This window comes from Conger conger, chromosome 2, assembly GCF_963514075.1.
Source record: "Conger conger chromosome 2, fConCon1.1, whole genome shotgun sequence".
NCBI lineage: Eukaryota > Metazoa > Chordata > Actinopteri > Anguilliformes > Congridae > Conger > Conger conger.
Window position 1 is genome coordinate 83,532,914 of NC_083761.1, and position 26,102 is coordinate 83,559,015.

At 41.4% G+C, this 26,102-nt stretch overlaps 3 gene segments (V, D, J or C); all 3 read left to right on the top strand.

The window, feature by feature from the left end:
• Positions 1-12,921: 12,921 nt before the first annotated feature.
• LOC133117760 (Ig heavy chain V region 914-like) lies at positions 12,922-13,358 on the top strand (the record flags this gene model as incomplete). The annotated part of the segment is given in 2 exon segments: positions 12,922-12,967; positions 13,060-13,358. Coding segments are annotated over 2 exon segments (345 nt in total), but the record flags the coding sequence as incomplete, so codon positions are not given.
• Positions 13,359-15,785: 2,427 nt separating this feature from the next.
• LOC133118193 (immunoglobulin heavy variable 3-30-like) lies at positions 15,786-16,271 on the top strand (the record flags this gene model as incomplete). The annotated part of the segment is given in 2 exon segments: positions 15,786-15,879; positions 15,973-16,271. Coding segments are annotated over 2 exon segments (345 nt in total), but the record flags the coding sequence as incomplete, so codon positions are not given.
• A 986-nt stretch (positions 16,272-17,257) lies between these two features.
• On the top strand, positions 17,258-18,276 carry LOC133118184 (Ig heavy chain V region PJ14-like). The segment is given in 2 exon segments: positions 17,258-17,343; positions 17,683-18,276. Coding segments are annotated over 2 exon segments (405 nt in total).
• The last annotated feature ends 7,826 nt before the right edge of the window (positions 18,277-26,102 follow it).

The window sequence follows — 26,102 nt, forward strand, 5'->3', positions numbered from 1 at the left end:
TGCTGATTTAATTCTCCTCCAGGAGGGGGCAGCAGTGCTCCTCATAATGGATATTCTGACCCTCTGAATTTATCTTGTTTTTCTCCTTCCTCCAATCCCCAGAGATTTAAACAAATTCAGCCCACAGTATTTCCTATAAAAGCCCCTGAGAATTCTCCTCCCAACACAGGAGCATCACTTGTAAGACAGAGAGTGAGATCTGGGTGTGACAATGGGAGCTATTGTAGCATTAGCAGTGTTGCTGGGAACTTTATCATGTAATTGTGCAAATTTGGATCTTTGGCAATATATTTCAGGATTCATATTTTGAAGAATATTATTAGTTTTCATGAAATATTTTTTATTTTTTCCTTAAATATTTTAACAAGATAATTCCATTACTTAATACATTTCTCATACATTTCTAATAATTGTCCTTTTCATCTTTCACACAGATGGTCACTGTGTTGAACTCACACAGCCAGGCTCTATGGTTGTTACTCCAGGACACTCTCTGACCATCAGCTGTAAAGTCTCTGGGTATTCCCTGACTGATGGCAGCTACTGTACAGGCTGGATCCGACAGCCTGCAGGGAAAGCTCTGGAGTGGGTTGGGATCATTTGCTCTGATGGAAGCACTGCTTATAAAGATTCTCTAAAAAACAAGTTCACCATCTCCAGAGACACCTCCAGCAGCACAGTGTCTTTACAAGGGAGCAGCCTGCAGACGGGAGACACAGCTGTGTATTACTGTGCCCGAGAGTCACAGTGCAGCAAGGCTACAGCAGGGCTGTACAAAAACCCACCCTGATGAGTTCTGCAGTCGAACACATACCATAATAGTATAATCTGGAATCCTTATGAAGTACATTAAAAAACGCCCCATCCCAACGACCACACCTTTACAAAATTCACCATAAATTTGAGAAAGAATTCTATTAAAGGCATTTCAGAAAATTATGCTTTGAAGCCTTTGAACACAATGACTATGCTAGCGTATGAGCAGTAATTAAGACACAAATTAAATTAAATTATAATCACTTTGTAGATGCTCATACAGAGTGATATCCAGTGATAAATAGCTTTATTACTACATTTCAGAACTGACCATCATATTATTCTGTGAATAAGTCGTAGCAACATGGAGTAAGTATTAATTCATCAGAAATGTTTATCAAAAACCTATTACTCACATTCCACAGTTATAAAGGTGGAAGAAGGTTTCTGTTTGTAAGTGTTAAACATGCAGGGTCCAGTGTTTACCACTGGATATCACGGTGCTTTCTGTACTGAGTGGTCCTATGTTGTTTGTGTTGGACACCCTCATTAGAGTGACTTGTGATGTACTGAGCACTGGGGAGCTCCTGGCTCCACTCTCCCACCCTCACCTGCCAGGAAACTCCCTGGATTCACTATGTATAATAATGCAGTCATCAGCCATGGAAGAGAGACACATGGCAATAATGATGGATAATACTCATAACTGCTATATGATCTGAGCCCCGTCTACAGCTCTGACTGCTCTATTTAAACAGTGTGAGATCTGCCCACCCAGTGAGGAGGAGTTGATGCAAACTCTGAGCTCCTCCTTCTACATTTACCTCTCTGCACTAGTAAATCTTTAGTTCTTAATTTAAACTTGGTGGCACGGATGGTGCAGTGGTTAGCACTGCTGGCTCACAGCAAGGAGGTCCTGGGTTCGAATCTCCGTCGGCCGGGGCCTCTCTGTGCTGAGTTTGCATGTTCTCCCTGTGTCTGCGTGGGTTTCCTCCGGGTACTCCGGTTTCCTCCCACAGTCCAAAGACATGCAGGTTAGGCTGATTGGAGAGTCTAAATTGCACATAGGTATGAGTGTGTGAGTGAATATATAGATATAGATTTAGTCTCCTCACTGTAAATATGAATATTAATATCACTATTAATGTACACTTCATTTTTGTGCAGGGTTTCATAAATGAATGTGTGTTGTACTGAATGTGATGAACACTATGTTTCTGTGCAGGGTTACAGAAATGAATGTGTGTTGTACTGAATGTGATGAACACTATGTTTCTGTGCAGGGTTACAGAAATGAATGTGTGTTGAACTGAATGTGATGAACACTATGTTTCTGTGCAGCACCTGTGAGTTCCCTGTGCTGCTGCTTCTACACTGGAGTGAGTGTGATCAGCAGTGGCCCTCACTCTGCCCTCCCCTAGAGGAGGGTGCAGTGCAAACCTCCCACAGCTTTAAATGGAGCCAGTGTCAGTGTGAGAAGCAGAGCAGCAGTCAGTGGGACTCAGTCTGTACTTTAACTCAGCACTCCTCCTTCTCTCCTGCAGCCATGAAGCTCCTACCAGCCCTGCTGCTCCTCACAGCTCTCACTCTCTCAGGTCTCTCTCTCTCTCTCTCTCTCTCTCTCTCTTTCTCTCTCTCTCTCGCACTCTCGCTCTGTCCCATTTTCTCTCTGCTTCTTCCATGTTCCACAGCTAAAATCTCAATTTTTTAATTACAGGTGTTCAGGGTGAGATTGTCCTGACAGAATCTGAAGCAGTGGTAAAGAGACCAGGAGACTCTCACACACTGACCTGTACAGCCTCTGGGTTCACACTCAGCAGCAACTGGATGGGCTGGATCAGACAGGCTCCTGGGAAGGGACTGGAGTGGTTGGGATCTCAGTAAAGCAGCTCGAGTTATTATGCCCAGTCTGTTCAGGGAAGATTCACCATCTCCAGAGACGACTCCAACAGCAAGCTGTATTTACAGATGAGCAGCCTGACAGCTGAAGACACTGCTGTGTATTACTGTGCCAGAGAGTCACAGTGAGAGAGTGAGGGGAGAGCCGCACAAAAACCTCTTCCCCTTTATCACACAGAGCCACAGCAGAGAACTGGATCTAATGAATTGATAAAATAACAATGCTGTTTTTCAATGAAAGATTCATATAAAAGTTGGGTAGAACATTTGTGTGGGTTATTTTATACACATTTCTACATTAAGAACTTTCAGCCATACATTTACATTTTAGTCATTTGGCAGACGCTTTTTATCCAAAGCGACTTACAAGTGCATAGGTTCTTCCACAAGTTAAAGCAAAACATCCATAACTCGTAAAATTCACATGAAGTGCCGTTCTAAACATACAGTCATCCATCCATCCATCTATTATCTTAACCCGCTTATCCTGAACAGGGCTTGGTCTCACGGTGGTGGAACGACCTCCGGGTGGATGTCAGAATGGCAGAGTCTCTGACCTCCTTCAAGCGCAGACTGATGACTGATCTCTTCAGGCTACACCTTTCCCTCCCTAACTCACCACCATGATTAGCCTTATATGTGCCATTGACTGTAATGGCACTTATGTATAGATTGTATAGATATTGTTACTTGTATAGATATTGTTTTTTTTATTTTTATTAGCTATTGTATTGTTGTACTCGGGGTATTCTAGCTGTCAACTGTGGTATGCTAGTTTGGAAGTTCATTGTACTCTTCAAGGGTTCTGATTACACTAGGACTCGGAACTGTACTGTCCTCTCAGGTCCTCTTCGCACTTGTACTTGTGTTTGAACTGCACTTCGTTGTACGTTGCTCTGGATAAGAGCGTCTGCTAAATGCCATGTAATGTAATGTAATGTAACAGGCAATTAGCAGACGCTCTTATCTAGAGCGACAAACAATGAATCATGTGGTTATGATATGCACCCAATGGCATCGTTTATTCAATTCAATTAAATTCAATTCAATTCAAACTTTAGTTCAGACTCAGAGTCCAGATGAAAGACAAGACACATTTTTGTGACCTAAGTGGAATGTATTCCAGTGTGTAGAAATATGTGTCATAACTACATGAGCTTTAATTCTGGAACAATATAATGAATCGATCATTACAGTTACTGGTGTAAATTCCGGAGTAATGCTGGTGGACGCAGTCTGCTGTTTTAATTCTCCTCCTGGAGGGGGCAGCAATGCTCCTATAATGGATATTCTGACCCTCTGAATTTATCTTGTTTTTCCCCTTCCTCCAACCCCTAGAGATTTAAACAAATTCAGCCCACATTATTTCCTATAAAAGCCCCAGAGAACTCTCCTCCCAACTCAGGAGCAGAGAGTGAGATCTGTGGGTGACAATGGGAGCTATTGTAGCATTTGCAGTGTTGCTGGGAACTTTATCCTGTAAGTGGGCAAGCTTTATCAAGATTCTATATTTTACATGAGATTATTCTCAAATATTTTTAAAAGCTTTATTTTAATAATTTAAAATAAATAATTTATGACAGTTTTTCTGTTTATTTCATTAATTTTATTATTTTATCATATACTCACAAACCTTTTTCTTATTTCTGTCTCCACAGACAGTCAAGGTGTTGAACTCACACAGCCAGGCTCTATGGTAGTAACACCAGGACACTCTCTGACCATCAACTGTAAAGTCTCTGGGTATTCCCTGACTGATAGCAGCTATGCTACACACTGGGTCCGCCAGCCTGCAGGGAAAGCTCTGGAATGGGTGGCGGGTATAGGTTATGCTGGAGGCACTGATTATAAAGATTCATTAAAGAGCAAGTTCACCATCTCCAGAGACACCTCCAGCAGCACTGTGTCTTTACAAGGGAGCAGCCTGCAGACTGGAGACACAGCTGTGTATTACTGTGCCCGAGAGTCACAGTGCAGCAAAGCTACAGCAGGGCTGTACAAAAACCCACCCTGATGAGTTCTGCAGGAAAACACATACCATAATACCATAATGTGGAATACTTATTAAGTACATTTAAAGAAAACGGCACATCCCTACCCTATACACCTACCCTTTACACTATTTCACAGGTGCGCTTCGTCTGATGAAAGACATCCCAGTATAAACAACAATAGCAATGCTTGAGTTTAACTTTCGTATCTATTTGCAAAGAAATAACAGAAAGTGAGAAAGCTTACCAGCTTTCTGATCTGAATCAGACATAGTAAGACTTGTATCCAGTTTCCAATACTTTCTCCCAGAAGGGGGGGCTTTACCAAAACCAAAAGATATGAAGCTGGCCACTAAGATTTATCAGTATTTTGTCTTCTGATTAACCCTTGTTGACCTTGCTGTAAGACCGGAATGTGCTAGCTACCCTCTTCTAGGAGAAGCAGAGCTAGCTACCCTCTTCTAGGAGAAGCAGAGACATTAAGCACTTAATTCATGAAGTGTTCTAATCGTAACAAGGATTTAAAATAAAAGGTCATTTTTAATCAAGTGATTGTCATTATGTTAACACACATTGTCAATTAAGAATCAGTTACGAAAATGACCCTTACAATATCTATTAAATCCATTTTAATATTCAAATCATAACTACATGAACATTAATTCTGAATTCACCCCATTCGCTTTGTTACTGATCTACTGACCCTCTGAATTTACCTTGTTTTTCTCCTTCCTCCAACCCCCAGAGATTTAAACAAATTCAGCCCACAGTATTTCCTGTGAATGCCCCAGAGAATTGATGCATCAACACCTGCAGGCCTTTAGACCACACCCTGAGAAACAGCTTCATACAGGCACCTCAGAGCAGTCATTCAAGATTTTCTTCAGCTTTTCAATAAAAGAACATACATAGGCAGATTGAGATAATCAATAAGAGAGGGGGTTGGCAGTCCATCAGTAAGAACATGGTTGCACACCCCATCCTAAAACTCACCTCTCAGTGCAGGGGCCTCAAACTCCAGTGCTGGAGGTCTGCAGTCTCTGCTGGTTTTTGTGATTTCCTCTCAATCAGCAGCCAATTTAGGTCTTGAAAAAAGGTGTGCAGACTCCCTCCAATCAGAGACTTAAATTAAACATGTAAGTGTAGGAAAACATAAAAAACCAACAGACACTGCGTCGCTCCAGGATTTGAGTTTGAGATCTCTGAATTTAGTGCAATGTGTCCTAATGTTATACTGTCGATTTAGATCAATGTTCCAACACTTTCTAATCAAAAACAACTTCTGGCTCCTAAATATAATTCAAAATAATTTTCCCCAAAATTAAATTGCACTATGTTTCCCTGACTCAGGTTTTACCTTTGAAATGTTCAAACTCTCTCATTTTTATTATCAAAGGAGAGAAAAGAACAAGTATAAGAATCATTTCAGAAATGAATTTTCTTTGCTTTGGAGATCTAAAACGGCTGCATCCTGTTTTAACTCTTCTGGTCTGACTCTATCTCAGAGATGACTCAGTCAACTGAACTCTTCTTTGAACATGATTCTTCTGTTGTATTTTGACTCTGCTGAATCAACAATTTCTTCGTGAACTGGCCAAACTGATTTCATTCCTGTTTTGTACTTGAACCTTTATGGTCATTATAAATTCCCTCTGTGTAACCAATGCGTAGCTTCAGAACTTCCTGCCATGTTGAAAAACTATCAATTATCTCCTGGAGTATATCCCCAAACCATCTCATTCAGGTACACTGCAGTTCTGTCTCTGACCAAAAGATGTCCATCTCATTCAGGTACACTGCAGTTCTGTCTCTGACCACAAGATGTCAATCTCACAACAATGAATACATGATTGAGCATTTACAATCAAAAATTAATCAATTAATGCAAAATTGTCTTTAAATGTGTCAAAAATATCCAGTATGCACTCTTTCTTTTGCAGGAATCAACCCACAAGATTACTTAATGACTGATATTGCCCTTTAAATGTTTCATAAATAATTAACTTTTTAAATGTTTATTCACTCATTATAACTGTAAATCTTAATATAACTATTAATGACAAGATGTACAGTACATTTCTGTGCAGGGTTACAGAAATGAATGTGTGTTGTACTGAATGTGATGAACACTGTGTTTCTGTGCAGGGTTACAGAAATGAATGTGTGTTGTACTGAATGTGATGAACAATATGTTTCTGTGCAGGGTTACAGAAATGAATGTGTGTTGTACTGAATGTGATGAACACTATGTTTCTGTGCAGGGTTTCAGAAATGAATGTGTGTTGTACTGAATGTGATGAACACTATGTTTCTGTGCAGGGTTACAGAAATGAATGTGTGTTGTACTGAATGTGATGAACACAATGTTTCTGTGTAGGATTACAGAAATGAATGTGTGTTGTACTGAATGTGATGAACACTATGTTTCTGTGCAGGGTTACAGAAATGAATGTGTGTTGTACTGAATGTGATGAACACTATGTTTCTGTGCAGGGTTACAGAAATGAATGTGTGTTGTACTGAATGTGATGAACACTATGTTTCTGTGCAGCACCTGTGAGTTCCCTGTGCTGCTGCTTCTACACTGGAGTGAGTGTGATCAGCAGTGGCCCTCACTCTGCCCTCCCCTAGAGGAGGGTGCAGTGCAAACCTCCCACAGCTTTAAATGGAGCCAGTGTCAGTGTGAGAAGCAGAGCAGCAGTCAGTGGGACTCAGTCTGTACTTTAACTCAGCACTGCTCCTTCTCTCCTGCAGCCATGAAGCTCCTACCAGCCCTGCTGCTCCTCACAGCTCTCACTCTCTCAGGTCTCTCTCTCTCTCTCTCTCTCTCATTACATTACATTATTGGCATTTGGCAGACGCTCTTATTCAGAGTGACGTACAACAAAGTGCATACCCATAACCAGGGATAAGTTCGCTGAAAGACCCTAGAGGGAAGTACAATTTCAACTGCTACCTGTACAACAAAGATAAGGACAAGGGCCATTTTTTTTTTTTTTTTTTTTTTTTCAACAAACAAACAAACAGCAAAAGTGACCAAAGTTAACTATCCAAACACTGCTTACCTAGCCAACTAAAAATACCGATACACAAAGCAAGTCACAGAGACAATTAAGGTTCACAGGGAGGTAGGGAGGGATGGGGAGAGGTGCTGCTTGAAGAGGTGTGTCTTCAGCTTGAAGGTGGGGAGAGATTCTATAGTTCTGACCTCAACGGGGAGTTCGTTCCACCACCGTGGAGCCAGAACAGACAGTAGTCGTGAGCGTGAGGTGGAGGTTCGGAGAGGGGGAGGTGCCAAGCGGCCTGTGGTCTGGCAGGGGTGTAGGGTCTGATGATTTTTTGCAGATAAGCTGGGGAAGACCCTTTAACTGCATGGAAGGCTAGCACCAATGTTTTGAATTTGATGCGAGCCATGACAGGCAGCCAGTGGAGGGAAGTAAGCAGGGGGGTGACGTGCAAGTATTTGGGAAGGTTGAAGACCAGACGAGCTGCTGCATTCTGGATGAGTTGGAGGGGTCTGATGGCAGACGCTGGGAGGCCAGCCAAGAGGGAATTGCAGTAGTCCAGGCGGGACAGAACCATCGCTTGGACCAGGAGCTGGGTCGAGTAGGGGGTGAGAAAGGGGCGGATTCTCCGTATGTTGTATAGGAAGAACCTGCAAGATCGGGTCACCGCCGCAATGTTCTCGGAAAGTCTGCTGTCCATCACCACGCCAAGGTTCCTTGCACTGGGTGACGGCGTGAGTGTGGTATCCCCGAGGGAAATGGAGAGATCCAGATGGGGAGAGGTATTAGCAGGGATGAATATCGTTTCAGTTTTACCTGGGTTGAGCTTTAGATGGTGGTTGTCCATCCAGCTCTGGATGTCCCTCAGGCAAGCAGAGATACGGGCTGAAACCTGCGTATCAGACGGCGGGAACGAGACGAAGAGTTGGGTATCGTCCGCGTAGCAGTGGTAGGATAGCCCATGTGCAGTGATCACAGGGCCAAGGGAGCGAGTGTAAAGAGAAAAAAGAAGTGGGCCAAGGACTGAGCCCTGGGGAACACCTGTGGCGAGGGGCCGAGGTGTCGATACCGAACCAGCCCAGGCAACCTGGAAGGAGCGACCAGAGAGGTAGGATTCAATCCAGTCCAGGGCTGTGCCACAGATGCCCGTTGCTGACAGGGCAGACAGGAGGATGGAGTGATCCACAGTGTCGAAGGCAGCAGAGAGATCTAGAAGAATGAGAACAGAGGAGAGGGAGGCTGCTCGTGCGGCATGAATTGCCCGCCTTGTGGGTTGGAGGAGAGTGTTGCAGGGAGAGGCCGAAGGAGTGGATTAGCGGTAGGAATGCAGCAGACTGGGAGGCTTCTAGGTGCATGTTGAAGTCTTCAAGGAGAATCAGTGGGGTGCCATCCTCAGGGAAGGAGCTGAGAAGGGTGTTTAGCTCATCAAGGAAGTTTCCCAGGGGCCCTGGAGGACGGTAGATAACTGCAATGAAAAGGTTAGTAGGGTAGGATACTGCAACAGAATGGAATTCAAAAGTGGATATGGACAGGTCAAAGAGGGGGAGAACAGAGAATTTCCATGAGGGGGAAATTAAAAGACCAGTACCACCGCCACGGCCGGAAGGCCGGGGAGTGTGCGAGAAGGAGAAGGAGGATGAGAGGGCAGCGGGAGTGGCGGTGTTGTCAGGTGTGATCTCTCTCTCTCTCTCTCTCTCTCTCCTTTTCTCTCTGCCTCTTCCATGTTCTACAGATAAAATCTCATTTTTATTTTAATTACAGGTGTTCAGTGTGAGATTGTCCTGACAGAATCTGAAGCGGTGGTAAAGAGACCTGGAGACTCTCACACACTGAACTGTACAGCCTCTGGGTTCACATTCAGCAGCTACTGGATGGGCTGGAGCAGACAGGCTCCTGGGAGGGGACTGGAGTGGTTGGGATGTCAGCATAGCAGCACTAGATATTATGCCCAGTCTGTTCAAGGAAGATTCACCATCTCCAGAGACGACTCCAACAGCAAGCTGTATTTACAGATGAACAGCCTGACAGCTGAAGACACTGCTGTGTATTATTGTGCCAGAGACACACAGTGAGAGAGAGTGAGGGGAGAGCAGCACAGAAACCTCTTCCCCTTTATCACACAGAGCTACAGCAGAGAGCCCTGGAATGAACTCTGCTGTATGAAGTGAAACTTTCTGTTATAAATATGACTGAAGTGTTTTGTTCTTTTGTTTTCGTTCATACTATTTGATGCATGATAATTCTTGGACATTAAATACCCTTCAGAGTCACCTGCTAACCAGCAGACTGTATTGCTGTTCTTTCATGACTATATTATATTCAAAAGTTTCAAAGTTTTGAACATATATTCAAAAACTTACATTCACAGAAACATACTTACACTAACCTCTTTAAAAATCCAATAAACATTGCATAAATGTTTCCCAAATGGTCCACTGTCTCTTATGTTCAACACACCACACTATATGTTAATTTACTGTAAAATATAAACAAGCAGGGTGTTCATATTTGTTTAAACTGTGTTGACTTAATGGGACAATATTACTTATTACTGTCATTGAGGTGAAAGAGGACCACATATGTAAATGGAAACTTTACCACTCTTACAAAAGGTCCAGATGTAAACTTTCCTGTTCTTTGTCATATCATATTTGCAAACCATTAACACAACACATTTCATACTAAAAACGTCTGTGTTATTCAAGGAAACATGAAATCTGGCAGTATTTACATTTGTTTTTCAGGATTACATTTATTTCCAGGATAATGTACTGAAAGAAGGGGGAAATTGGGAATATTTAATTGGTATGTACAGTACTGTGCAAAAGTCTTATGCACCTGTATAACATTCTGTACAGATAAGATTCTTTCAAAAATAATTCAATGAAAGGTCCTAAATAAACGTACTATACATGTTACATTACATTTTAATAATTTGGCAGAATAGTTAAAAACTGAATCAAATCAATAGTTTTTGTGACCACCCTTTGGCATTAAAACTACATCACTTCCCTGAGATAGCCAATGCTGTCCTGCAATTCTATAAGACAATCAGCAGGGAGGTGTTATGCCGGGGGGAACAGAGGAACCAGTAGCAGACAGGGATGCAGAAAAATGGCAGGTTTTAATACAGCAGGGGCAGACAGAGCGTAGTCAAAAAACAAGCCAAGGTCCAAATCCAGGGGGTCAGTCCAAACAGGCAGAGGTACAAAAATCCAAAACACAAAGAGAGTCCAAGGAAGCAGGCAGGGGTCAAAAACAAGAACACCAGATCACCAGAAGGGCAAGGGCAAGGGCAAGGGCAAGGGCAAGGGCAAGGGCAAGGGCAAGGGCAAGGGCGCTAGAACTGGGGGACAGAATACAAGGGCTCGGGAACAGAACAGGACAAGACGAACTAGCGCCGTGCGACTGAAAAGGACAGGTATAAATACACAGGGAAATGAGACAAACTAGGCGGGGCATGGGAGTGAGGGCGGTCTAACAAATGAACATCAGGTGAAACACATGAAAGGGTAATAGGACAATAACGAGGGGGAAAACGAAAACGTGGGCTGGATTCACAAAGACACACATGTAAAACAAACGGCTCTGGACTAGAGAGTAGACAATGCATAGATTGAAGACGTTGTGATAGTTAAGAGACAGGTGCGAACACTTCGCTGAAACAAACGAGTAATAAGGGATAGCATAGGGAGGCGGAGTAATAGAACAGCGCAGAAATGCTAAGAGATAGCGTTAGTGAGTTAGTTACATGAATATTTCTAAACTACCCAATAAAAGTGATTGTTAGTTAGTTAGTTAGATAGACAGTAAGTGTATTAATCGGATTAGTACTGTACAAAACCTAGATTAGTAGTGGTTTGTAAGAATAGTGCTTTACAGCATTTAACTACCAAGACAAAGCAGGAAGTAAGAAACGCGAGTGAGAAATTAACTGGAAACCTGAAAATACCGTAAACACCTGAATAGTGGGGCACTCGGACAGGGGAGTGACTCGACTGGAAAACATTCAGACGAGTGCAAAGACTAATCAAAATAAACAGACCCAGACATGAAATATGAAAAATGATAAATTACAAGAATGAATAATACTAAACAATGATACACTAACACACAGAACACAGGAACATAACAGGAGGTTGTTCCAAGCATGTTGGAAAAGTTGCCACAGTTCTTCTGCAGACTTTGGTTGGCCCCTTGCTTCTGAAGTTTTTTTGTTAAAATGAGTCAATTGCTGACAGTAATATATTACTTGTTAAAAATTTAATACAAAAATGAATGGAAAATGAATATTTCTCCATCTCCAGAGACACATCCAGTAACACTGTGTCTTTACAAGGGAGCAGCCTGCAGACTGGAGACACAGCTGTGTATTACTGTGCCCGAGAGTCACAGTGCAGCAAAGCTACAGCAGGGCTGTACAAAAACCCACCCTGATGAGTTCTGCAGTAAAACACACCATAATATCATAATGTGGAATAATTCATAAGTACGTAAAAAAACACCCAATCCCAACTATACCTTTCACATTCACAATACCTTTGAGAAAAAAAATCTATTAAATGCATTCCCATGAATAAGAAGATTATGCTTTGAAGCCACTGAACACAATGAAGGCCACCCCCTGTAGTGTGGTGGTTATCTAATTACGACAGAAATTAAATACATTCAATTACATTACAATCACTTTGTAGATGCTCTTATGGACAATGATATCCAGCGATAAATAACTCAATCACTGCATTTCAGAACTGACCAAATCATATAATTCTGTAGTTCATTCATAGGAACTTAGAGTAAGTATTAATTAATATGAAATTTTAATCCAAGTTCCACAATAATGTTGGTGGAATAAGGTTTCTAATGTTTTCTATACTGTGTGGTCCTATGCTGTCTGTGCTGGACACTCTCATTAGAGTGACTTGTGATGTACTGAGTACTGGGGAGCTCCTGGCTCCACTCTCCCACCCTCACCTGCCAGGAAACTCCCTGGATTCACTATGAATAATAATGCAGTCATCAGCCATGGAAGAGAGACACACGGCTGTAATGATGGATAATACTCATAACTGCTATATGATCTGAGCCCCGTCTACAGCTCTGACTGCTCTATTTAAACAGTGTGAGATCTGCCCACCCAGTGAGGAGGAGTTGATGCAAACTCTGAGCTCTTCCTTCTACATTTACCTCTCTGCACTGAGGGAGGAGGGACCGTTGTTGGAGACTGACTGTAGGACTATCATCACAGACTGCAGTCAAAGACTTTCACCATGACCGTTATAACCAGCGTGCTTCTGATTACAGTGTTCTTTACAAGTATGTTTTAATTTCCCATTCATTTCATTTTCACTGCAATTGTATTTGTGAGGTTGTAAATTGTCATATCTATGTCTCTCTTCATTTCACAGGTGTTGAAGGTCAGACACTGACTGAGTCTGAACCAGCAGTTAAAAAGCTTGGAGAATCCCACAAACTGACCTGTACAGCCTCTGGGTTCACATTCAGCAGCTCTGGGATGGCCTGGATCAGACAGGCTCCTGGGAAGGCACTGGAGTGGATTGCCTATATTAGCTCTGGCAGTGGTAGCATCTACTATTCCCAGTCTGTTCAAGGAAGATTCACCATCACCAGAGACAACAGCAAGAACCAGCTGTATTTACAGATGAACAGCCTGACAGCTGAAGACACTGCTGTGTATTACTGTGCCAGAGACCCACAGTGAGAGAGAGTGAGGGGAGAGCCGCACAAAAACCTCTTCCACTTTATCACACAGAGCCACAGCAGAGAGCCCTGGAATGAACTCTGCTGTATGAAGTGAAACTCAGGATTTCTGTTATAAATATCACTGAAGTGTTCTGGTCTTTGGGCCTAATTCATGCTAATAGATGCTGGTTAATTCTTGGGCATCATTTAGATACCTTTTAGATTCCCCTGCTAACCTGCAGGCTGTAAGGCTGTTCTGCATCTACAATATTCGGTTTGTGATCATTGTGATCATGACGACGAGTCAGAGAAAACGTACATTCCCAGAAACGTGTCAAACTTACACCAACCTCACAAGTATATTTAAAAAAATATTTAAATCTTGCATAAATATTTCCCAAATGGTCCTCTGTCTCTTATGTTCAACACACTCAATTATTTACTGCAAAATATAAATAAGCAGGCTGCTTTAATATTTGTTTCAACTGAATTGGCTTCATGGCACAATATTTCTTATTACTGTCAACGAGGTAGAGGACCACTTCAGTGAATGTAAAAATGCACATTACCACTCTTACACTGACAAAGGTTCCAGATAAAACCCTTCCTGCTCTTTGTCACATCTGAAAACCATTATTACACTAAAATAATCTGTGTTATTCATGAAACCATGAACATACATCATTGAACATTCATCATTTACATTTGTTTTTCTGCATTAGATTTATTTCCAGGATAATGTACTGAAAATAAGGGGAAAATAGTTTTTGGAATACTTTATTGGGATGTACATTTCAGAGAAATGTGGAGTAATCTATACTCTTTGGGGTAAGGGGGGGACTGTAAATAAGTACATTTTCATTGGACACAAAAAGTCCAGATACAAGCTTCTTGGTAAATCTGTAGCTCATAAATAAAACTTGAGCAGCTTGCTGATATGCTGAACTTATTCTCCGCCAGGAGGGGACAGCAGTGCTCCTTATTATAGATATTCTGAACCATTGAATTTATCTTGTTTTTCTCCATCCTCCAACCCCCAGAGATTTAAACAAATTCAGCCCACCATATTTCCTAAAAAAAAGCCCCTGAGAATTCTCCTCCCAGCACAGGAGCATCACCTGTAAGACAGAGAGAGAGAGATCTGTGTGTGACAATGGGAGCCATTGTAGCATTAGCAGTGTTGCTGGGAACTTTATCTTGTAAGTGACCATGCTGTATTAAGATTTTTTATTTTGAAATACAATTATTTGGTGATGTTTTCCAGTTTTTCTTACTTTCAATCTTATGTAAATATTAAATATATACATATATTTTTTCTTCATGTTTTCTATTTATTTCTATGATTATATTGCTTAATGAGATACATATCTTTCTTATTTATTTCTCCACAGACGGTCACTGTGTTGAACTCACACAGCCAGGCTCTATGGTTGTAACTCCAGGACACTCTCTGACCATCTCCTGTAAAGTCTCTGGGTATTCCCTGACTGATAGCAGCTACTGTACAAACTGTATCCGACAGCCTGCAGGGAAAGCTCTGGAGTGGGTTGGACGTGTCTGTGGCAATGGAAAAATCTTTTACAAAGATTCACTGAAGAGCAAGTTCACCATCTACAGAGATACCTCCAGCAGCACAGTGTCGTTACAAGGGAGCAGCCTGCAGGCTGAGGACACAGCTGTGTATTACTGTGCACGAAACACACAGTGCAGCAAAAGAACGCTAGAGCTGTACAAAAACCTACCCTGATGAGTTCTATGAATCAGTCATCACACATTTAAGAAAATAAATCTATTAAATGCATTTTGTTCAATAAGAAAATTGTATTTTGAAGCCTTTGAACACAATGACTATGGTTGATGAGCAGCAATTATGATACAAATTAAATACACTCAATTCCATTCCAATCAATTTGTAGACGCTCTTATACAGAGTGATATATAGTAATACATAACTTTATTACTGCATAATATTTTAATCAAAAACCTATTACTGACACTTTCCACAATAATGTTGTATAATTGTTTGTAAGTGTTAAACATGCTGGGTCCAGTGTTTACCACTGGATATCAGGGTGATTTCTGTACTGAGTGGTCCTATGCTGTCTGTGCTGGACACTCTCATTAGAGTGACTTGTGATGTACTGAGTACTGGGGAGCTCCTGGCTCCACTCTCCCACCCTCACCTGCCAGGAAACTCCCTGGATTCACTATGAATAATAATGCAGTCATCAGCCATGGAAGAGAGACACACGGCTGTAATGATGGATAATACTCATAACTGCTACATGATCTGAGCCCCGTCTACAGCTCTGACTGCTCTATTTAAACAGTGTGAGATCTGCCCACCCAGTGAGGAGGAGTTGATGCAAACTCTGAGCTCTTCCTTCTACATTTACCTCTCTGCACTGAGGGAGGAGGGACTGTTGTTGGAGACTGACTGTAGGACTATCATCACAGACTGCAGTCAAAGACTTTCACCATGACTGTTATAACCAGCCTGCTTCTGATTACAGTCTTCTTTACAGGTATGTTTTAATTTCCCAGTAATATAATTTTTCCTGAAATGTTATTTTGTGAGGTTGTGGATTGTGAAGACTATGTCTCTCTTCATTTCACAGGTGTTGAAGGTCAGACACTGACTGAGTCTGAACCAGCAGTTAAAAAGCCTGGACAATCTCACAAACTGACCTGTACAGCCTCTGGGTTCACATTCAGCAGCTACTGGATGGGCTGGATCAGACAGGCTCCTGGGAAGGGACTGGAGTGGATCTCAATCATTGAATATGACAGTGATAGGAAATACTACTCTAAGTCTGTTCAAGGAAGATTCACAAATAGCAGAGACAACAGCAAGAACCAGCTGTATTTACACATGAGCAGCCTGACAGCTGAAGACACTGCTGTGTATTACTGTGTCAGAAACCCACAGTGAGAGAGAGTGAAGGGAGAGCTGCACAAAAACCTTGTCCCCTTTATCACACAGAGCTACAGCAGAGAGCCCTGGAATTAACTCTGCTGTATGAAGTGAAACTCAGGGTTTCTGTTATAAATATCACTGAAGTGTTTTGTTCTTTTCTTTATGTCCACCATTTATGCTATTAGGTGGCTGGAAATTCTTGGTCACCTTTCAAATTCTCTTGAGTTACTCCTCACTACTACATTTTAGAGGCATATAGTTAGTTATTGCCACTGATTTAAAAGAGATCTGCTCAGCACAATTTCTGTACGTATAAATAAACAGATCATCACTGTACACTAATAGAAGGCCCAGATACAAACCTGTCTGTTCTTGGATCATCTATGAAATATACACAATATACTGAGACAAACCTGATATTTCTCCTGAGAGAGGCACAAAAATACACACATTTTAAAATAAAGTAATGAAATAAATGTATTTTTCTATAAGGTATTTTGTATTTTTGTCAGGAGAATATATTGTAAAAATGACAAGACCACACTCTATATGGAATGCATCTGATTTTACAAATATTAAGACCATAACTATGTGAACATCCATCCATCCATCCATTGTCTGAACCCGTTTATCCTGAACAGCAATCAGCCTAACCTGCATGTCTTTGGACTGAACCCAGGACCTCCTTGCTGTGAGGCGGCAGTGCTACCCACTGCACCATCCGTGCCGCCCAACTATGTGAACACTCATTCTGAATTTAACCCATGATCATTATTACTGGTGTGAATTCTAGACTAATGCTGGTGGAAGCAGTCTGCTGTTTCAATTCTCCTCCACGAGGGGACAGCAGTGTTCCTCATAATGGATATTCTGACCCTCTGAATTTATCTTGTTTTTCTCCTTCCTTCAACCCCCAGAGAATTAAACAAATTCAGTCGACAGTATTTCCTATAAAAGCCCCTGAGAATTTTCCTCTCAGCATAGGAGCATCACCTGTAAGACAGAGAGGGAGATCTGTGTGTGACAATGGGAGCTATTGCAGCGTTAGCAGTGTTGCTGGGAACTTTCTCTTGTAAGTGACCATGCTATATTTATATATTATGTTTTGAAATACAATTATTTGGTGAGCATGTGATATCATTATTCTTTTTTATGCAATTCTTTGGAAATATATTCCTTTTTTTTTTTTTCAATATGTAAATGGTAAATGGTTGGCATTTATATAGCGCCTTTATCCAAAGCACTGTACAATTGATGCTTCTCATTCACCCATTCATACACCAACGGCGATTGGCTGCCACGCAAGGTACCAACCTTGTTAAAACTTTTTACTGTTTTTTACTTTTTACTTTTTACTGATAATATTGCACAATGGGATACTGACATATCTTCTTTTTTTCTGTCTCCACAGATGGTCAGTGTGTTGAACTCACACAGACAGGCTCTATGGTTATAACTCCAGGACAGTCTCTGACCATCTCCTGTAAAGTCTCTGGGTATTCCCTGACTGATAGCAGCTATGGTACAGCCTGGATCCGACAGCCTGCAGGGAAAGCTCTGGAGTGGATTGGAGTTATCTGGTGGGAGGGAAGCACTGCTTATAAAGATTCTCTGAAGAGCAAGTTCACCATCTCCAGAGACACCTCCAGCAGCACAGTGTCTTTACACGGGAGCAGCCTGCAGACTGGAGACACAGCTGTGTATTACTGTGCCAGAAACACACAGTGCAGCAAAGCTACAGCAGGGCTGTACAAAAACCCACCCTGTTGAATATCCCTGCTGAACATGCACTGGGCTTGTGTGGATAATAACATGTTGGCTTGGTTAAGCAGGAGGATCTGGCAGCTGCATCCTGTGAGTTTCTGTGTGTGTCCAACTGCGTACAACCAGAGGAACCCCAACCCAATCAATGAATAAATATATAAACCATTCTGGTCTTGGCATCTGCCTACTGCTACACAGTCTTGGAATTGTAATATTTTGGTGGAAATTGTAAAAAGTTACTATGCCCCAACCCAACAACCATGTCTTTTCGACAATCATCATACATTTGAGGAAAATAAATCTATTAAATGCATTTTGATTAATAAGAGGATTACACTTTGAACTCCCTTGAACTTTATTAATGCATCGAAAAAACATCCTATTATTCTGTGAGTTAGTCATAGCATCATAGAATAAGTATTATTAATTAATTAATTCATTCATTATCCTAACCCGCGTATCCTGATCAGGGTCGCAGGGGAGCTGGAGCCGATCCCAGCATTCATTGGGCGAAAAGCAGGAATACACCCTGGACAGGTCGCCAGTCCATCGCAGGGCACACACACCATTCGCTCACACCTATGGGCACTTTAGACTCTCCAATCAGCCTAACCTGCATGTCTTTGGACTGTGGGAGGAAACCAGAGTACCCGGAGGAAACCCATGCAAACACGGGGAGAACATGCAAACTCCACACAGAGAGGCCCCGGCCGACGGGGATTCAAACCCAGGACCTCCTTGGTGTGAGGCGGCAGTGCTAAGCACTGCACCATCTGTGCCGCCAGAATAAGTATTAATCCATCTGAAATTTTAATCAAAAACTTATTTGATATTTGATTTGAAACTTACTGATAAGTTTCACAATAATGTTGGTGAAATATTTTTTCCAATTCTAAGTGTTACAGCGTCTAGTGTTTACCACAGGACATCAGGGTGCTTTCTGTACTGAGTGGTCCTATGCTGTCTGTGTTGGACACTCTCATTAGAGTGACTTGTGATGTACTGAGTACTGGGGAGCTCCTGGCTCCAATCTCCCACCCTCACCTGCCAGGAAACTCCCTGGAACTCCATGGAAACCCAAACCTACAGAAAAGATTCAGATTTTTTTGCATTTGGTTTGACTTAAGATAGATAAGCTAAGATTACCCAAACAGGACGAATAAGGAAGGACTCTTCTGAACTTCTATTAATTTTTTTGTGATGTAAAATGGCATATATTCCAGTGTGTAGAAATATGAATCATAACTACATGAGCTTACATTTTTTAAATAATGAATCGAACATTATTGTTACTGATTCCAGAGAAATGCTGGTGGAAGCAGCCTGCTGTTTCAATTCCCCTCCAAGAGGGGGCAGTCATGCTCCTCTTAATGGATATTCTGACCCTCTGAATTTATTTTGTTTTTCTCCATCCTCCAACCCTCAGAGATTTAAACAAATTCAGCCCACAGTAGTTCCTATAAAAGCCCCGGAGAATTCTCCTCCCAACACAGGAGCATCACCTGTAAGACAGAGAGGGAGATCTGTGTGTGACAATGGGAGCTATTGTAGCATTAGCAGTGTTGCTGGGAACTTTCTCTTGTAAGTGATCATGGTGTATTAAGATTTTCAATTTTTTCAATTTTTTTTATTTATTTTCAGTTTATTTCTATGATTATATGCTTATGCTTAATGAGATGAATTTTTTTTTATTTCTTTCTCCACAGACGGTCACTGTGTTGAACTCACACAACCAGGCTCTATGGTTGTAACTCCAGGACACTCTCTGACCATCTCCTGTAAAGTCTCTGGGTATTCCCTGACTGATAGCAGCTATGCTACAATTTGGATCCGACAGCCTGCAGGGAAAGCTCTGGAGTGGATTGGAATTATATGGAGTGATGGAAGCACTGCTTATAAAGATTCACTAAAAAACAAGTTCACCATCTCCAGAGACACCTCCAGTAACACAGTGTCTTTACAAGGGAGCAGCCTGCAGACTGGAGACACAGCTGTGTATTACTGTGCCCGATACACACAGTGCAGCAAAGCTACAGCAGGGCTGTACAAAAACCCATGTGCAGGAAAACACACACCATCATACCAAGATGCGAAATACTTAATAAATACATTTAAAAATAATTCCCCATCCCAACTACCACATCTTTAAAACATTCATCATGCATTTGAGAAAAAAAATCTATTGAATGCATTTTGGTGAATCAGAAGATTATGCATTGAATCCTCTGAACACAATGACTATGCTGGCAGATGAGAAGTGATTATGACACAAATTGAACACATTAAATTCCATTACAATCACTTTGTAGATGCTCTTATACAGAGTGATATACAGGAATAAATAATAATCAGAAATTTTAATCAAAAAACTATTATTGACATGTTCTACAATAATGCTGGTGGAAGAAGGTTTCTGTTTGTAAGTGTTACACATGCTGGGTCCAGTGTTTACCACTGGATATGAGGGTGATTTCTGAATTGTGTGGTCCAATGCTGTCTGTGAGAGACACTCGGCTGTAATGATGGATAATACTCATAACTGCTATATGATCTGAGCCCCGTCTACAACTCTGACTGCTCTATTTAAACAGTGTGAGATCTGCCCACCCAGTGAGGAGGAGTTGATGCAAACTCCTTCTACATTTACCTCTCGGCACTGAGGGAGGAGGGACTGTTGTTGGAGACTGACTTTAGGGCTATCATCATAGACTGCAGTCAAAGACTCACCATCTCCAGAGACACCTCCAGCAGCACTGTGACCTTACAAGAGAGCAGCCTGCAGACTGGAGACACAGCTGTGTATTACTGTGCCCGATACACACAGTGCAGCAAAGCTACAGCAGGGCTGTACAAAAACCCACTCTGATGAGTTCTGCAGTAAAACACACACCATTATACCATAATGTGGTATACTTAATAAGTACAATAAAAAGATTCCCCATCCCAACAACCGTGTCTTTACAACAATCATCATACACTTGAGGAAAATAAATCTATTAAATGCATTTTGATGAATAAGAAGATTACACCTTGAATCCCTTGAACTTTATTACTGCATTACTGCAACAGATCATATTATTCTGTGACTTAGTCTTAGCATCATAGACTAAGTATTAATCCATCTGAAATCCTTCCTGTTCTTTCTCATATCTGCAAGCCATTATTATACTAAAATCACCTGTGTTATTCATGGAAACATGAACAAAGACAGAAATCTGCCATCATTTACAGTTGTTTTTCAGCATTAAATTTATTTCCAGTATAATGCGCTGAAAATTAGTACATTATCTTAATACTTTATTGGTTTGTAGATTTCGGAGATATGTGGAGTAATCTATACTCTTTGGGGTAAGGGAGGACTGTAAATAAGTACATTATGATTGGACACAAAAAGTCCAGATACAAAGATCTTGCTAAATCTGTAGTTCGTGAGTTAAACTTGAGCGGCTTGCTGATCTGTTGTTTTAATTCTCCTCTAGGAGGGGGCGGCAGTCCTCCTTATAATGGATATTCTGACCCTCTGAATTTATCTTGTTTTTCTCCATCCTCCAACCCCCAGAGATTTAAACAAATTCAGCCCATCGTATTTCCTATAAAAGCCCCTGAGAATTCTCCTCCCAACACAGGAGCATCACTTGTAAGACAGAAAGGGATATCTGTGCGAGACAATGGGAGCCATTGTAGCATTAGCAGTGTTACTGGGAACTTTATCTTGTAAGTGACCAGGCTGTATTAGTATTTTCTGTTTTGAAATACAATTATTTGGTGATGTTTTCCAGTTTTATTTACTTTAAATACCATGTAAATATTAAATATATACTTTTTTTTCTTCATGTTTTCTATTTATTTCTATGATTATATTGCTTAATGAGATATATATCTTTACTATTTCTGTCTCCACAGATGGTCACTGTGTTGAACTCACACAGCCAGGCTCTATGGTAGTAACACCAGGACAGCCTTTAACCATCTCCTGTAAAGTCTCATATTCACTGAGCAGCTATGCTACAGCCTGGATCCGCCAGCCTGCAGGGAAAGCTCTGGAGTGGATTGGGTATATAAGCTCGGGTGGAGGCACATATTATAAAGATTCACTAAAGAGCAAGTTCACCATCTCCAGGGATACCTCCAGTAACACGGTGTCTTTACAAGGGAGCAGCCTGCAGACTGGAGACACAGCTGTGTATTACTGTGCCCGATACACACAGTGAGAGAAAGTGAGGGGAGAGCCGCACAAAAACCTCTTCCTCTTTATCACACAGAGATACAGCAGAGAGCCCTGGAATTAATTCTGCTGTATGAAGTGAAACTCAGGGTTTCTGTTAGAAATATCACTGAAGTGTTCTGTTCTTTTGGTCTAATTCATGCTAATAGATGCTGGTTCATTCTTGGACATCATTTATATACCTTTTAGAGTCACCTGCTAATCTGCAGGCTGTAAGGCTGTTGTGCCTCTACAACATTCGGTTTGTGATCATTGTGATCAGGATGACGAGTCAGAGAAAACGTACATTGCCAGAAACATGTTTCACACTGACACCAACCTCACATGGATATTTAAAAAATATCTACATCTTGCATAAATATTTCCCAAATGGTCCACTGTCTCTTATGTTCAACGCACTATATTTTTATTTTCTGCAAAATATAAACAAGCAGGCTGCTTTCATGTTTGTTTGAACTGGATTGGCTTAAAGAGACAATTTTTCTTATTACTATCATTGAGGTGGAAGAGGACCACTTCTGTAAATGTAAATGTGCACTTTACCACTCTTACACTGACAAAAGGTCCAGATAGAATCCATCTTGTTCTTTCTCATATCTGCAAACCATTATTATACTAAAATCATCTGTGTTATTCATGGAAACATGGACAGAAATCTGCCGTCCTTTACATTTGTTTTTCAGCATTACATTTATTTCCAGTATAATGTACTGAAAATAAGGGGAATTTGTTTTCATAATACTGTATTGGTATGTAGATTTCAGAGATATATGGAGTTGTCTGTACTCTTTGGGGCAAGGAAGGACTGTAAATAAGCACATTATCATTGGACCGAAGAAGTCCAGATACAAAGATCTTGGTAAATCTGTAGATCATGAATAAAACTTGAGCAGCTTGCTGATCTGCCGTTTTAATTCTCCTCCAGGAGGGGGCAGCAGTGCTCCTCATAATGGATATTCTGACCCTCTGAATTTATCTTGTTTTTCTCCTTCCTCCAACCCCCAGAGATTTAAACAAAATCAGCCCACAGTATTTCCTATAAAAACCCTGAAAATTCTACTCCCAACACAGGAGCATCACCTGTAAGACCGAGAGGGAGATCTGTGTGTGACAATGGGAGCTATTGTAGCATTAGCAGTGTTACTGGGAACTTTCTCTTGTAAGTAACAATGCTGTATTTAGATTTTCTGTTTTGAAATACAATTATTTGGTGATGTTTTCCAGTTTTACTTACTTTAAATATTATGTAAATATTAAATATTTCCATTTTTCTTTCTTCATGTTTTCTGGTTATTTATATAATTCTATTGCTTAATGAGATAGATTTCTTTCTTATTTCTGTCTCCACAGATGGTCACTGTGTTGAACTCACACAGCCAGGCTCTATGATAGTAAAACCAGGACAGCCTTTAACCATCTCCTGCAAAGTCTCATATTCAGTGAGCAGCTATGGTACACACTGGATCCGCCAGCCGGCAGGGAAAGCTCTGGAGTGGATTGGAGTTATATGGTCGGGTGGAAGCACTGATTACAAAGATTCACTAAAGAACAAGTTCACCATCTCCAGAGACACCTCCAGTAACACAGTGTCTTTCCAAGGGAGCAGCCTGCAGACTGGAGATACAGCTGTGTATTACTGTGCACGAAACACACAGTGCAGCAAAGCTACAGCAGGGCTGTACAAAAACCCACCCTGATGAGTGTAGTGGTAGAACACAAACATTGAAGAGCTCAGTGAAGCGTGCACCCCATATTACCAGAACCTGAATTAAAATAGTTGAAATTGTACTTCCCTCGAGGGTTTTCAGCGCACTTATCCCTGGTTATGGGTATGCACTTTGTTGTACGTCGCTCTGGATAAGAGCGTCTGCCAAATGCCATTAATGTAATGTAATGTAATGTGAAAAATGTCATGTAATGTGATGTAGAATGGAATCTGGAACCTGTGTTTGGAACTCAAAAGTTGTAGGTTCAATTCCCAGCTGGATTGTACACATTCAGAAGGCTTTTCCTGGACTGTCTGACTGATAATCCAGCTGCATCAATGGAGTTCATGAATGTCACTGACATTTAGTTTCATGATACCATTAATTAATTGGGAGTGAATGCTTTATGGACATGTGAAAGGGACCATCCAGTGTATGCTTTATGAAATAATTATTTATATATACATTTATTTATTCATTTATGCATAGAATTTCTGTCACACTTTATTACTCAATTCTAGAGGCATGTAGTTCATTATTGACACTGAAATAAAGAAGTCTGCCTGATTTCTTTATGATTGTCTTTGTAAATGAGAAAATCTTCACTGTATGCAATTAAAAGTTCCAGATACAATCCTTCCTGCACTTTGTGCATTTATATAATATCTGATATTAATTCTGAATTCACCCCATTAGCTTTGTTACTGATCTACTGACCCTCTGAACTTAACTTTTTTTCTCCTTCCTCCAACCCCCAGAGATTTAAACAAATTCAGCCCACCGTATTTCCTATGAAAGCCCCTGAGAATTGATGCATCAGCACTAACACCTGCAGGCCTGTAGACCACACCATGAGAAACAGCTTCATACAGGGACCTCAGAGCAGTCCTTCAAGCTTTTCTTCAGCTTTTCAATAAAAGAACATAAATTGTCAGATTGAGATAATCAATAAAAGAGGGGGTTGACAGTCCATCAGTAAGAACATGGGTGCACACCCCATCCTAAAACACACCACTCAGTGCAGGGGTCTCAAACTCCAGTCCTGGAGGTCTGCAGTCTCTGCTGGTTTTTGTGATTTCCTCTCAATCAGCAGCCAGTTTAGGTCCTGAAAAATGGTGTGCAGACTCTCTCCAATCAGTGACTGAAATTAAACATGTAAGTGTAGGAAAACATAAAAAACCAGCAGACACAATGGCCCTCCAGGATTTGAGTTTGAGATCTCTGTGACTAAGTGCAACGTGTGTTCCAATGTTACACTGTCATTTTATCACAATGTTCCAACACTTTCTCATCAATAAAAACATCCTGTTCCTTAATATATTTGACCAGATTTGCCACAAACTCTTTGTACTTGAGTTCTACTGGTCAAAATAAATGCTGAATTGACCTCACTAGTCATATTCCTCTATTCAGCATGGACTCCTGTTGTATGGCAGTGACTCTCACTGCACTGACTCACCTCCCGCAGCCTGCAGTGACTCCACAGTTATGACTCTTCCAGTCTGCACTGACTCCCTGGGCGTGCCATCTCTTTGAGTGAAAACAGGAAGGTCTGTATGCAAATCAGGCCTGTGTGTCCCCTGCTATAAAAGACCTTTCCTGTGAGAGCCGAGAGACACTGATGTGCGTCAGTCAAAGTCGTCCTGACTGCAACTGCAACTGCAAACATGAGCTCCTTCTGCTCCTTCCTCTCTAGGTCTTTCTGCCATGTAAGCCATTGATGACGTTGATCTCGGATCTTCACAATACCATTGTAATGTCCTTCTCTGTGAATACGCCTCATTTAGAATGGGACTGAGCTACATGTGTTAGCCAGTCAGGAGTGTCAGTTTATGGTGGTAATACTGCAGTTTAACCCACAGTAATCCTGCCTTTAATCCTGTTTTAGGTTTGGATGCCATCACGTTGACCTCCTCCCCCGCACAGGTGGGGTCACCTGGAGGGTCGGTGAAGGTGTCCTGTCAGGTTTCTGGGTACGCCCTGACAGACTACGGCACAAGCTGGATGGGGAAGCGTCCGGGGAACGCCATGGAGTGGATGGGAATCATGTGGGGAGGGGGAAGCATTGATTCTCCAGCATCATTCAAGAGCTGGTTCACCATCTCCAGAGACAGCAGCAACGTGCTTTACTTGGAT